General features: G+C 34.7%; 1 protein-coding gene across 1 annotated transcript; it reads right to left on the bottom strand.

Annotated features, from left to right (window-relative positions):
* Positions 1–629: 629 nt before the first annotated feature.
* Positions 630–12,782, bottom strand: Septin1 (Septin 1). The gene is made up of 11 exons (XM_076127754.1): positions 12,604–12,782; positions 11,123–11,315; positions 8,674–8,804; positions 6,785–6,912; positions 5,602–5,719; positions 5,328–5,414; positions 5,002–5,162; positions 4,564–4,665; positions 4,012–4,105; positions 3,496–3,612; positions 630–3,133 (listed from the first exon to the last, which is right to left on the bottom strand). Exons 1-10 carry the CDS (start codon positions 12,628–12,630, stop codon positions 3,514–3,516), a joined length of 1,140 nt encoding a protein of 379 aa, XP_075983869.1. The 5' UTR covers positions 12,631–12,782; the 3' UTR covers positions 630–3,133; positions 3,496–3,513.
* Between the last annotated feature and the right edge of the window lie 1,061 nt (positions 12,783–13,843).

Raw genomic sequence — 13,843 nt, 5'->3', positions numbered from 1 at the left:
AGTAAAATAAAATCGACTATACAAAATGACTAATCTGATTTTGTAATTATTGCTTAATTAAAATTTCCTTTGTTATTTAACATCAACCTATTTAATAATTATGTTGTAGAAGCTTATTAGTTATTAGAGCCGTTAAAAATATGTTTTTATATGCTTTTTAAAAGTAAATACATTGTACCTGTTACTGCTGCGCTGTCGGTAGTGTTTGACAGCTGATCTCAAGTTCTCGTTTTCGATTCCTGAGTCGAGCGTAGTGTTTTATTGGTCATTTCTAATTTTCATTTGATTGGTCTCAACAGTAGTCTAGAATCCAGGAACGTAGCGGGTAGGTATATAGCAAGAGACCTACCTTCTGTTAACAGGGGCTAAAATTGAAAGTGGCAAATGTACTTTATTTAAATTTACACCTCTGCCTACACGTATCAGTATTACACGGCGTTGTATAAAATTATAATTTATGTTTATATTTCTATTATTATCAATCGGAACACGATTGGGTATCGTTCTTGCTGCTTGTCAAGTGTTAGTTGCAAGGGAGTGCCTATACTCTTCATAATGTAATCACAGCATGAACACAGGTCATCTTTAAAAGTAGACAGGTTTGTTTATTATCTTAATAAAACAATGAATATTGGTAAGAACCGTTTATATTTACTATAAAAATATGATTACATAGAAGTTCTTTCACATAAAATTACATGGATACCTAGATGTTAACTCGCAATCAAATAATTCAGAAATATTAAGGATTTTCTATTTTACTGTTTTCTATTATTTCGAAACTTTGGCACCAATTTAACTTCTAAGTTTTATTAGATTCATTTTATTCGATTCATCAATTAGTTAACAATAATTAGTTGATATAATAGTACAAAATAAATGCACCAATGTGGGAATAAATTCTAAATACATGAGATACTAAGAATTTTAAGTACCTACTAAAGTTAGAATTTGGTAATTTAATATAATTACATTCTCCAATTAGCATTTCAGCCTTCTATTCGATACAAACATCATTCCAATTATATCTTAAAAAATAATAATATATTTTCATGCATATTATCTAATAGGATTAATAAAGAGTAAATTGACAATACAAAAATGGAATACTCAAAATAATAAATGTCAGTCATCAAAGTAAAAAATAATACTTTTTGTCATGAGAGAGAAATGCAGAGGCAATGCAATAATGCCAATTAAATAAAAAAAAATGTTTAATCATTCTATCAGAAGAGACACATCACTATTTAATTAGGACTTAGATGTGATGCGATGTTTAAGAATGTTGTTAACAAACACAATAAAAAAACTCTAGAAATAATTTCCGTGTCGTTAAGATGACGGAATAAGAATGGAATGGCACAGTAAAAGTAAATGCGTTTTAGATAAATCAGAGGCCACTCGACATCCTAATGGTTCATTGTTGGGACATTCGCAAAATTACAATTATGTTTTAGGTAAAACTGATTATGCATTTCGAAACTCGTTTTGCAAATCAATGTATTAACATTATGTTTTACTGTACGGTAGAAAAGCACAATCAATTTCACTGTTAGTTGCTTAGGCCCATGTCTGCATTCTATAATCACTATGTATAATATGGAAGAAGGGACTACAAAGCAATCCACATAAGAGGTATTTACTTAGGAACCATTCCAATGTTTACGAAGCCTTTAGTAGTCCTAGAGCCAGTTTCACGACCTGTGAATAAGTGTCGAATAACTTAACTGACAGATAAAATGACAGCATGTATTAAACAACTGTCAAAGTACTGCCTGATAAACTATTTGTTACTTATTCAGATGTATATGAAACTAATGCTTTTATATAGTTTACGTTTAGGCGGCAATCTCAAACATTCTTTTCAGATCTGTCCATAGGCATCATTATTTTTTTAATACTCTATGTCTATAGTCTACGAGCACACGCTCTAGTCACTACAATTGAATACATCCAAATATTTATTGCCCTAATAGTGCGTTAGTCATAATGTGCTTTACATTAAACCTATCTTAATGCAGACATGGAATAGTTATTGAGATTCTACGACATATCTATATTTTTAACACGATTAATGGAAATCTCCTGCAGTACATAACAATACATATTTTCTCGAGAACGAATCGTTACAATCTTAACTAGATCGATTCAGAAGTTCTTAAATCTTAAAGCACGCTAATCAGTATCAATTGTACGGTATCCAATTGCCCGCGCTTTTTCGAGCTTATATAAAGTAGACGCTTAGCTAACAGGTCGATTCGATTACAATTGGTTTTCGATTCAATATGCATATGTTACGACACTAAACTTGGAATATTTATCTATATCATAAGACTTCACTTGGCTATTTTGTTTATATAAATGTCAGTATAATAGTTATGCCTCTATAATTTGTCATGAGAGTAAATGAGATAATATGACAAATATACAAACAAAAATAACCAAGCGAGTTCCACTAATACTGGCAACTTACCTCTAGTGTTGCCAGTCATAACATTTTATTAATAACACTTTTATTATTTATTTTGCTGTAAATTTAATAGACATGGAATATTCTGTACTCTATATTGCATTTTCAATATCTTTAATACTTACGCTATAGAGAGATAAACATTCTATTGTCTATAGATATTGGTATACCTATAATAATATCGTCCTATAAAATATGAAAGGAAAATAATATTTGAGTTAGAAAATAATACTTGGTACTATAATGTTCATATAAATACGTAGCTTCAATGATTTCGATATTGCACTTAGTTTGTGACATTGCCTATAACTTGAAGCTGTGGCACAAGATTAATAAAACTGTATAATGTTGTTCTTTCCGTTGTAGTTTATCTGCAGTTTGGCCGTAGACAGAGAAGGTAGTAGCTTGTGTAAACTCTCTCTCTCTCTCTTATCTGGCCCTCCATCGAAATAAGTTGAAGTGCGGCCCTGATTTGCAGTCCATAAAATACATATTACATGTATTTGTACCTATTGCATCATTGTAAGTTAAGTATAAGTATGAACATTATAGTGTGTACGACAGTAATGTTTAATTGGAAGTGACGCAATACGGTATGGCGCGTAGGATCGAGTTGACGACGTCGCATGGTGCCGGCAGCTGGACAGCCGTACTAATGTCCAACTGTGGAGATAACAATAATAAATAAATCATTCAGAAACAATCATTATTTTTTACGTAGGTAGCGATGTCAAAGCACATCAAATTATAATCAAATCGTAAGTGCCGCCATAATATCATAGTCATAGCTAATAGTAGGTTGTACAATGATCTCAGTGGTATTGATATAAAAAAGGCATATAAATAGCATCCAGCCTTAAACATTCTTGCCAATATTAAGAAAACTATAACACTTTAATAATATGATTTGCATGACCACCTTAAAGTAAATATTTTAAGTGCGCGGAGGTTTGTGTGGACATGAGAAAATCTTTGTCAACAATATATTCGTTTCGAAAATGTATACGAGTGGTTTCCAGTGTTACCTGTGCGGAGCGCGTACACTATGCGGTGGTGGTGGTGCCCGTGGTGCCGGCGGCCTGCAGCTGCATCTGTCGCTGCATCTGCTCCAGCATCTCTTGCATGCGACGCAGCTCGGCCTCCTGCAATACAAAGTGTGACGTCAGAATGCGCTATAATTATATTGTCTGTAGGTAGAGTAGTAAGTGTATATGATTAGTCCTCACATTTAAATCAGATAAAGTGTTAATGGATTTATCAAATTCGTGTAGGATTTTAGTTGTGTCAATTACGCTGAGAATATAAACTAATGTGGCTATATTGAGTACCTACAACTCTGTAGTTCCCGGTATAGACTTTGTGCCATATAAAGTATTTTTTAAATCACCAACATTTTATATTTGAAAATAATTTCTATCAGTAAACTTTACTACAAATGTTTGCTAGTTCAACAGTCTAACGCTACTAGTCATTCCAGCTCCAGCCACCTCTTTTTACTACTTTACGAAGATAATATATGATGAAGATTTAGATGGGTTTACCTTCTCACGGAGCGCTCGTTCACGGTCGGCGGCATCCTCAGTACCATTCGAGATTCCATTAGACTCGGCCTCACTTAATCCGCTCTCAGTCGATCTAAAAAGGAAAACATATTTAAATAGCTATCAAACAACTATGCTTTAATTGGATATTAGAATTTTTCCTGTTCCTTGCTACAGGAAAACTTGAGATAACTGTGGTATGTAAATACTGTCGTAGTCACATTAACAATGGATTATGATGACAAAATACTGTTTCTATCAAGGGAGCTGTTTTATTTAGAAATTAATAAATTATGTAGCTTTAGAAATATTGAGGTGTGACACAGTGTTTAAGGTGGGTTCTACTCCCACACGGAACAAAAACTTTTATGTGACTCATAAATAGTTGCTTCGGGTCTGGTTGTACTTTGTGTCCGTTGTTTGTATGTCTGTAAAAGTCCCCGTGACACAAGAGCAAATTTTAGCTAAGGAGTTGACTCGTTTTTTTTTTTTTAAAAAAAGAAGCTCTTTTTAATACAAATTAAGACAGACAGAAAGTCGTATGTAACTCACGTGTGTCTCTTGGGCACTTGTCCGCTGCGCGCGAGTCGCTCGGAGCGGTAGTTCTCGTAGTGCACCTCCTGAGTCACCTCCTGCAGATCTTGCATGTGAGTGCTGGGGACAGACACAAAAAAAAAGTTAGCCATTAGCCGTAAAAATTAAACAGATAGACTTCCATTCGCATCTATTAGGTCGGGGAAAAAGTCTTTTCGCATTATAGTATGTATGAACTTGTCTCCCCGACCTAATATAAAAGTGGAAGTAGCTTACATTATTAAGAAAAGCTCTTCAATTGTTAAATGAAATTTTAGACTGTAGACATATCAATGCATATTGATTTGTAATATAACGCACCCAGCATATTATTATATTTGTGCCCATATTAAAAGAAACCTAGATATCGTTGTTACTCGGGTGTTCATTGTACAGTGCTACGTAGTAGATACTAACATGAGCATAGTCCTGAGCTTGATGAAGTCGCAGTGCTCGGGGTTCTCGACCTCCACCACGCCCCAGGGGTACAGGCGGCCGCGCACGCGCCGCCCGCGCACCTCCAGCTGCTGCCCCGCGCCGCACACCGCGAACGGGACCGCCTCTTTCAGTTGCCGCACCTCACATTATAAGAAGATATACGATATAAAAAATCGATTAGCACATTTTTTAAATGAGGGATTAATAGAGGCAGCCAATCGAGTTATTACACACAGCCTGTTTGATATCCTACTAATAGTGACTTTATTTTTTCTTTCCGATTACGTTAGGTTTAGATTTTGTACCTGTTCCTTGTAGTCCTCATCTTCATCACTGTCGCAGTCTGGCAGCGGGTAGATCTTGATTCCTTCTCTCTCAATTTCCTCCATTACCTAAAACAAGTTTTTTAATGATTTAAAGTTGGTGAATAAGGGAGCTGCGCGGGTCAGCTAGTTAAATATAATATTCAAGTATGAGCTTTTATAAAACCGAGACTCAACACTTCGCAAGTGTACCCTGGACTTCAGGAGTCAACTACCCATAGTAAAAATTCAGGGTCAATTAAACTTCACAACTTACCCTAGACTTGAGTCGCTGCACCTCCTTCTTGGTGAGACAGTCGGCTTTAGCGATGACCGGCACGATGTTCACTTTGTTGTGCAGTTGCTTCATGAACTCGATGTCTAACGGCTTCAACCTAAACGAAACAATAATTTTATAGTAGGTACAATGCGCATGTTATACCAGAAAGTTTAGGCATGAATCCTGTGCCAACTTAGAAGTTTATTTTATGATGAGTTTAGTATCGAGATAATGTTAACAGCTTATAAAGGCAGATCGTATGTTATTTCGAAAATAAAAAACTATTGACTTCCAAATCTGAAACGATTTCTACTTTTCATAAATAAATAGAAACCGTTATATGAAAAAATAAAATATGTGTATGTAATATTAAACGTATACCTACACTAAATAACGTGGGTGTTAAAAAACAAATAAATTAGGCGACAATGTGTGAATCATAACGAATAGGAAGTACCACGATGGGTAATTGACCTTTCGTCCCTTTATCAGTCACCAAACTAATTACGAAGCCTATGAGTTTGTAGTTATTCATTCATGTATCTTTTAGACAAATACTGACCGAGACGAATTTTGTTCTATTTTATTCGTTTTAAATAGCTATTAAAAGAATAAAAATCTTTAATTAGGGGCAAGGAACCACCGGAGAAAGTTAGTAAGACGGTAGGAGGGTCACTCCAAAACACTACTATGGATATATAGCGACTCAAAGTGTCCGAATTAAAGACAGCGGTGTCAACTCGACAATGTTGATAAACATAACATACATTATTGAATAAGAGGGGACGGCCGGATTCAGAACGCGGAAAGCGAATGGAAAACCACTAAAATGGCGAACGAGCAATTTTGACAACACTTCGGTTATTAAATATACAAACATGCATAATATCATGCCTGTTATACAGAGGGTCTATGCAGAGATGAATGAAATCCGCCCACGTTTCGATATTAACAAAATTTGTCCCTTGAAATAGGGGGCGAGCCTATTGCCCTTTACCGATTCCGGACTACTAGTGAGAAATATTCTAATTAGACATTGCTTGACCCGGGAATCGTGTCCGAGTCTTCTTGAATAGAAGACGGATTCACGCCACATTGGCAGTTACTAAATTTGCTTAGTATATGGCATATAATAGTGTTTAGAAATTATAAATCAAATCGTTATAAATGACCGCATTACCCATGTCCAAATGGCGATATGAAGTAGAAACAGCAATGTATACGGTTGTCGACAATGTTGCGCCGGTTGAGTCCGCTCTCGTCTCGCAGGAATCTCTCGAATTGTTCGTCAATGTATTGGATTATCGACTGCAAATAAACAAACACATTAAATCTGGAATGCATATCCGTTACGAGTGTCTATTTTTAAAACTTTGTGAAGAATGCGTGTAGGTAGGTATGCTTATTGAATGTTGGGACGAATGAATGAAAAATAGAGGAAATAAACATGCCCTTACGTATGAAGTACTCCATATGTAGGTACTTCAACGCAGATGTTTGGTCGTAGCAAAAAAAATCGACGCTTGGTTTTAATTATAATACTGTCCCCTTTTTCATATCTGAAAGTTAGTCGTTGAATTTTTTCCACAGATAGATAGATTGTTCTAAGCATTGAATGACATGAAAACGAAATATTTTCTATAGTAATTTCCTTTGCTTATAAATAATAAACCTTACACCTATCGTAAAGCAAGCCATGTTTATGACAACGAAAGTTTCGTATGAAATCGCATGAGGTATAATTTACAGTGAATTATAGATTGACTGATACTTTATAAGATGCATTTATAAGATTCATAAAAGTTATATTTAGAGACATGTGAGTCGATCATGCAATAATTCATTTGCGTGTATAAGCTGAGCACACGCAAATTTATTATCGTCTCTCCTCTCACATACGGCATACCTACCACAATAGTTTTACTCGAATACAAATAAAAAGTGAATATGTGGAGATTTCGGAAGGGAGCTCCTTGCCCGGCTGTCATTTTCGAAGATCTTTGACAGTCGTTAACAGTAGTCAGAAGCTTGAAAGCCTGACAACCAGTCTTACCGAAAGGTATCGTGTTATAACCCAGATAACTGTGTTGTGGAGGTCAGAAAGGCTGTCGCTCCATGTAAAACACTGATATCCGGCTGCATCCGGTGAAACTGGAAGCCGACTCCTACATAGTTTGGAACAAAAGCTAAGCTAATATAGTGTGCGAAACCAAACCCACATCTTGAAGAATTTTACACCATCAGATATCAAAAGTCTTCGTGTAAAACGGTGTGTGTGAGTTTAAAACTATCGCGCAATAATTACAGGGTATACGTAATGCGAAGTAATCATGCGTGTAGCTTACGAGTCTGTCTGGTTTTTGAACTGTATCTAACACTCGAATACATTCCGTTTTGTAGTTAGTAATTGCTACTTTTAAATGCGTTTAGTTACGACTAAACAACAGTTTTAAGTGTACTATAAAATTTTATTATAAAACGTAAGTTAAGCATTGTATTTCTATTTATTTTGAATATAAATTGATTGATGTAAATTGTTTCATTTCGGCTTTGCTCTTTGTGAACCCTGCCCTGGGGTTAATGCGAATTTAATCGAATGGTTTAATTGTCTTGATGCAAATTTGCTAAAACTTAATATTCACAAAACCAAAAATACCTAAATAAATTAAGTACGCAAAAAAATCTCAATTTCTATAATCTAAAGTAATTATAATTTATATGTGTCGCATGGAAATGAAAGAAACAGGGATTGCCGTGGTCACAAGTTGACTTTGAGTTAGCTGAAGAGTATGAAATACCTTTAAATTTTAGTATCGTAGTATATCAGCTTGTGACGACGGCTAGTGTAGCATATGTCGAAATGTCAAGCAATATAGGGTAAAATGTATATTCGCATATATTCCCCTATAAAATTAGACGGTTAAAATTCAACGCGAAAGTATTGTTTCTTCTTTTTATTTAATACCAAGTTATAACTTATGCTACCTCTGCACCAGTCAATTTTAAAAGGTCCCCAAATTGCAGAAGACTGGACAACTCGCACAGTTTCGGCAGCGTTGAATGACTTACCCGGAAACAATCGGTGTTGTCAATAGCATCGCCATACCCGGGCGTGTCAACGACAGTCAGGCGAAGCTTCACTCCCCTCTCCTCGATCTCAACGGTAGATGCGTCCAATTTCACCGTCTGATTCGTTTTCTCTGAAATTAAGCTTCAATTATATTTAATGGATTCATGAATTAGGTATATCTCTTTAATGTAAAAGGGGTAAAAAGGATACTTAAGGCTTTGTGGTATAAGGGAAGGTTCATATCTAACGGAACATACGTCGTGTATTTCCTTCTTTTCCTTTCCTTCCCTAAAGCTATGTGTATCTACTTAAAAAGTGTAAAATTGCCTGTTAATATCAATGGCTTTATGTGCCTAGGGCAATTCATACATACATAGACCGACACGGATCCGTGGCGTCGGGTATAAACCCGAAGGCAAGAATTGAATGAAATTCACCCACGCTTCGCCATATAGTTATTTAATCGCCATGTAGTATAGTTGGTAAAAAGGGGCGAGCCTATTGTCATATACCGGACACGTTACCAAGATCAGCTATTCCAATATAAAAACCACCTTCGGGCAAAACTATGAAACTATACTTGGATAATGTGTTAAAGAAATAATGCCTTAAAATAATACCTAGCTTAGTAGGACTTTGCCCAATAATTTCCATTATTTTTGCTTCAATAATAATATTGGTGCATTAGCATGCAAATCACTTGTTTATCAAACACTGGGTCATTCCAGTTGACCCCAAAACCACAATGATCAGGAAGTAACGTTTATAAATTAATTTATTTGAATAATTTATGTTATAATTGTTTCTATTCGCGATAGGTACTACTTACTGTACAATATTAAGCAGAAAATGGTATAGTAAGTAAAACCACAAATAATATTCCACCGATAAATGTGGATGTTTGTGAGGATGTATGTTTGTTACTCTTTCTCGCAAAAAAAACTGAACAGATTTTGATAAAATTTCGGACCCAGATAGTTTATGACTTGGTTTTTCACATAAGACGTTTTACTTCGGATTTTTTTCACCTGAACGTCGTAAGCAGCAGATTATAATAAAATAATATATTTGTGCAATACAGAGCCTTAGACTCGAATTCGAACTTATACTGTGACCTACTGAAAATAATTGACTCTGTAGAATTTGACCCACGACGTATCGTGGACTTATGAGGCCTTAATCTCTGTACACACATGTAATTGGCTGAAAGGTATTGGCGCTTAAAGCCTTTGTACTTTGTAGGTTACGTAAAAGGCTTTTGGGCGGCTCCAACTACTTTTAAGCTAGCAGCGCATAACGCATAGACTTGATGAAGAGTGAAGAAATAGTCACGGTGACAAAAGTCATCAGTGCGCGCTTGCTTTTACACAGTGATAGTTATCTGATCAAATAAGCAGTAATGAGTGTATTAATGCATGTAACAATATAACTTTCTTTTTACGGATAACTGACTCTCAGATATGTTGGTAGAAATGTGTTGATGCCAAACATGACATCTTAAATCTGTGAACATCTTCCAATAAGATGTTGATAAATAGCTGCAGAGATTGATGTGTTGAACAGAAATGCTTTCATGGTTTAGTGGTTGCAAGTGAGGCTTCATATTCTGCATACAGATTTAATTCTGTCTTTTTATTCTTTTCTTAGAGAACACATATACATAATAAAATATGCTAATATGCAAGATGTGGGACTGGCAGACAAATAGGATTTCGAAACATAGTCACTAGCACAAAAAAAAACGACACTGAATTTGGAAGGTCAATAATTAGTTATCCTAGGGAAGGACATTATCTATCAATAAAGTAAAATAAAGCCAGTATATTACTCATAAGTCACATCATATCTAGGGTGGATTTTAAAGAATTAGTAATTGAAAAATAATGAGAAATGAGAACATCACTCTCTTAGAATTTGATGAGTAATCTGCATGAGTTGTTTAAAACAAACTTAATGATGTTAATGTAGATTTAGGCTTATGATATAATAATATAAGGTATGTAGGTCTTAAGAATCTAATTGACTATATCACAATAGAATGATGTACAAATTGTTATTATTGCTACTGTAATATGCCTGTATTAATATTGATATAGTTTAGAGAATTTAATAGTGTTATTATAAACAAAGCAAAGACAACAAATATTCACATTGTTTACAGCATTACTATAGTTGTACCGAAGGGTATGCATGCATGTGCCATTTTCCATGTCAATTCCATATCCTTGGAGCATGAGCCTATACCCATATATAGTGCATATTACCTGTCTTTTAAGAGTAGTCCAACAGAAATTAGAAATGCTTGGTGTCATTGTGCCCAAATTAAACCTTCAACAGATTGTTAGCCTACACTTAGATCCTAGATCATCACCATAATCTAGATCATCAAATATTGTCACAAGAAAAATGCCTTAGACAGGTGCTAGCAAATAAAATTTAAGTACAAACCGGTAGCATCAGGTATGACTCTTTCAGGATACAAGTCAGTCAGGAACAATGAGTTGACAAGCGTTGACTTTCCCAGTCCACTCTCACCCACCACCATGAGTGTGAACTCAAAACCTTTCTTCACCGACTTGCGGTGTACTTGGTTAGGCAGGTTTGCAAACCCCACATATCCTGGAGTTTCCAGGTTGGAAAACTGTAACAAAAGTTAATGTTACATACCCAAAATATATTAAAACTATCCTTATAAGATATCAATGTCAAGAAACATTGGTATGACAATCTAGATAATAGAACTTGGACATGAAAAACCAACTGCAGGAATTTAAAATTATAATTCTAAAGAATGCAACAGTAGTTAACTAAACTAAAAAATATTATTTGTACACAAATATTGATTTTTGAGTAAAGTCCTTGTTACTGTTTTTTTATACTAAGAGTGAAAGAAAAACATATAAAAGTCATACAAAAAAAAGCAATAGAATTCTTTAACTTTTCAGAAATTTCTTCAGTTCAAACCCTAAGAACTCACATGCCATATGCACTATAAAACTTTGAGTAAATATGTAATTAGTCGGTATGTTGCATACATAGTATCATACTTGTTATACTGGAAGGAATGTATATAAATGTATGAAATTCATTTAAGTTTTCCCATTAACATATTTAGTTCCTATTGCTATATACTGGGCATGTTACCAAACTAAATTCCAAGCTACTATGGATAAATATTCTAATATAAAAAAGAAAAGACCAATAACACTTGGCTGAACTGAGAATCCAACCCAAGACCTTATGATCAGCAGTTGGATAGACTCCAAAGCAAAGACATTGATAAATGTTAAAATACACTATTTTATGAATATAATAGAAGTAGTTTTAAACAGACAACATGATTTAAAATGCTTTATGTGAAGGAGTAAGAAGCAATTTAAACAATCAAGAGAATTTTGTTTGTTTTGGTAATGAAGCTAAATATTGATTGCAAAATTATCCTCCTAAAATATATTGTTATCCTGAAAAATTCTTTGATTGTAGATACCCATATATATTTACAGTTATTAAATTGTTTATAGGGATCTTTCGGCATCCAAACAATAAATCAAGGGACAAACAAAAGTATACAGGACACTCATTATCAACATTCTACAGAATAAACATACATAGTATACCGACATGTTCCTTAATCATACCGTGCGTGATAACACCGCACTCGGTTAAACATAGGCATTTAGTACAACTAACGGGGACTCGAAATATTAACTAGTGACACATCGTCCAATAACACATAAAATATTCCGAATGCATACGAACTGACCGCCATTTAAATACTACATTCAAACTGACACACTTCCGCGACAAAAATCGCTATAGTCACCATAGGAAATAAGCTTAAAAATCCAAAAACCTAACTACATACAGTTCTACATTACAAGGAATTGCTTCACAAGTTTAAGGATAACTAAAATAATGAGCATACTTACATTTTTGTTCGCCGTTTCACTGGACATTTTAATGTCTTTCGTTATTTATATTTTGAACTATAATTACTAATTGCGTTTTGTAAATAACGTTAATTGCTGAATTACGATAAAAGCTGTGATGGATGTGTCATACCACTAACAACTACGATTTGACGGGACGGGATGTCAGTGTTTTCGAACTGCAAAAATGCAAACGGTGTTGCCAGTTGGTCACGCTTAATTCTGGTATACAACTTTATGCAAATAACATTATCACTTTGTTGGGTTACTTTAGTAGGATTGCAGTGGAAACGAAAAAAGCATTCATTTTAGTTAGCATCTAGGTACAACCCTTACAAAAAGGGTAGTATATAGAATCGAAAAATAAACAATATCTAGTGGGAGACTAATTGAAAATGGTACCATGTAGACTTCACATGTCACTTCGCATTTCCGTCCACCATTTCAGTCCTCATTTACATTTGTTTCTCGTTCAAGCAGAATAACTAAAAAAAATAATGGTGCTACCCGTTTTTTGGAGAAAGTTACAAATATGGGCTATACAGTTTTTTATGGTACCTTCAAAGATTGCCGATAACTTATATTATTATCTTTTTAGATTCTTTACCTTTTAGGCTCTTTGCAAGTCTTTTAATCAGTTCCACGCAGATTGGGCCATTAGAATGCTTCATCCACTAAGTTTAAACAAACCTGTAAACTTTCTCTAATATGATCAAAACGCATTATCGCTGCAGAACGAAATCCCTGAAAACAAACAATAAATTGAAAATGCCCCTCCAAAATTTTGGGTTTTTAATTTTTTTCAATTAGAATTGTTGAATTTCAAGTTGTTTTTAAGTGGTTTTTATATACATAATATATGAAAGCCACTTAAAAACAGTTAGGATTATTTGTCTAATACTTTTATTTTATAATATGAAAATAATAACTTTTTAAGTAGGTACCTAACTCAGGCAGATTCAGCTTTCTGATTTCATTAACTTGCGAGGTTCAAAAATGTTCACCATTTTTATTCTTATTAGTTATTACTTTCACGAGACAAGCTTGATTTTGGTAATGTTTATTTATATGGTACTTAGATGTGGGACGCGGAGTATCCAATTGGAGGTACCGTGTCCTGGCCACTTTATGGTGACTATTGAAGGAACACCGTCAGGTTTTTAGTCGGTATGCCCAAATTTAAAGCCGGAACGCCTAGCCGGCGGGAGAGCCCGACAGACCCCCGCTTCCTCCCTGGAGC

The sequence above is a fragment of the Anticarsia gemmatalis genome, chromosome 20, assembly GCF_050436995.1.
Source record: "Anticarsia gemmatalis isolate Benzon Research Colony breed Stoneville strain chromosome 20, ilAntGemm2 primary, whole genome shotgun sequence".
In the NCBI taxonomy this organism is placed as follows: Eukaryota; Metazoa; Arthropoda; class Insecta; order Lepidoptera; family Erebidae; genus Anticarsia; species Anticarsia gemmatalis.
This window is presented reverse-complemented; position numbering and strand designations above follow the sequence as displayed.

Coding starts and splice junctions, on each gene's coding strand:
- Septin1 (XM_076127754.1), bottom strand. CDS start 12,630: ATGTCCAGTGAAACGGCGAACAAAAAT. Junction 11,316..12,603: donor GTGAAACGGCGAACAAAAAT/GTAAGTATGCTC, acceptor CTTTTGTTACAG/TTTTCCAACCTGGAAACTCC. Junction 4,666..5,001: donor AAGCTCAGGACTATGCTCAT/GTTAGTATCTAC, acceptor GTCTGTCCCCAG/CACTCACATGCAAGATCTGC.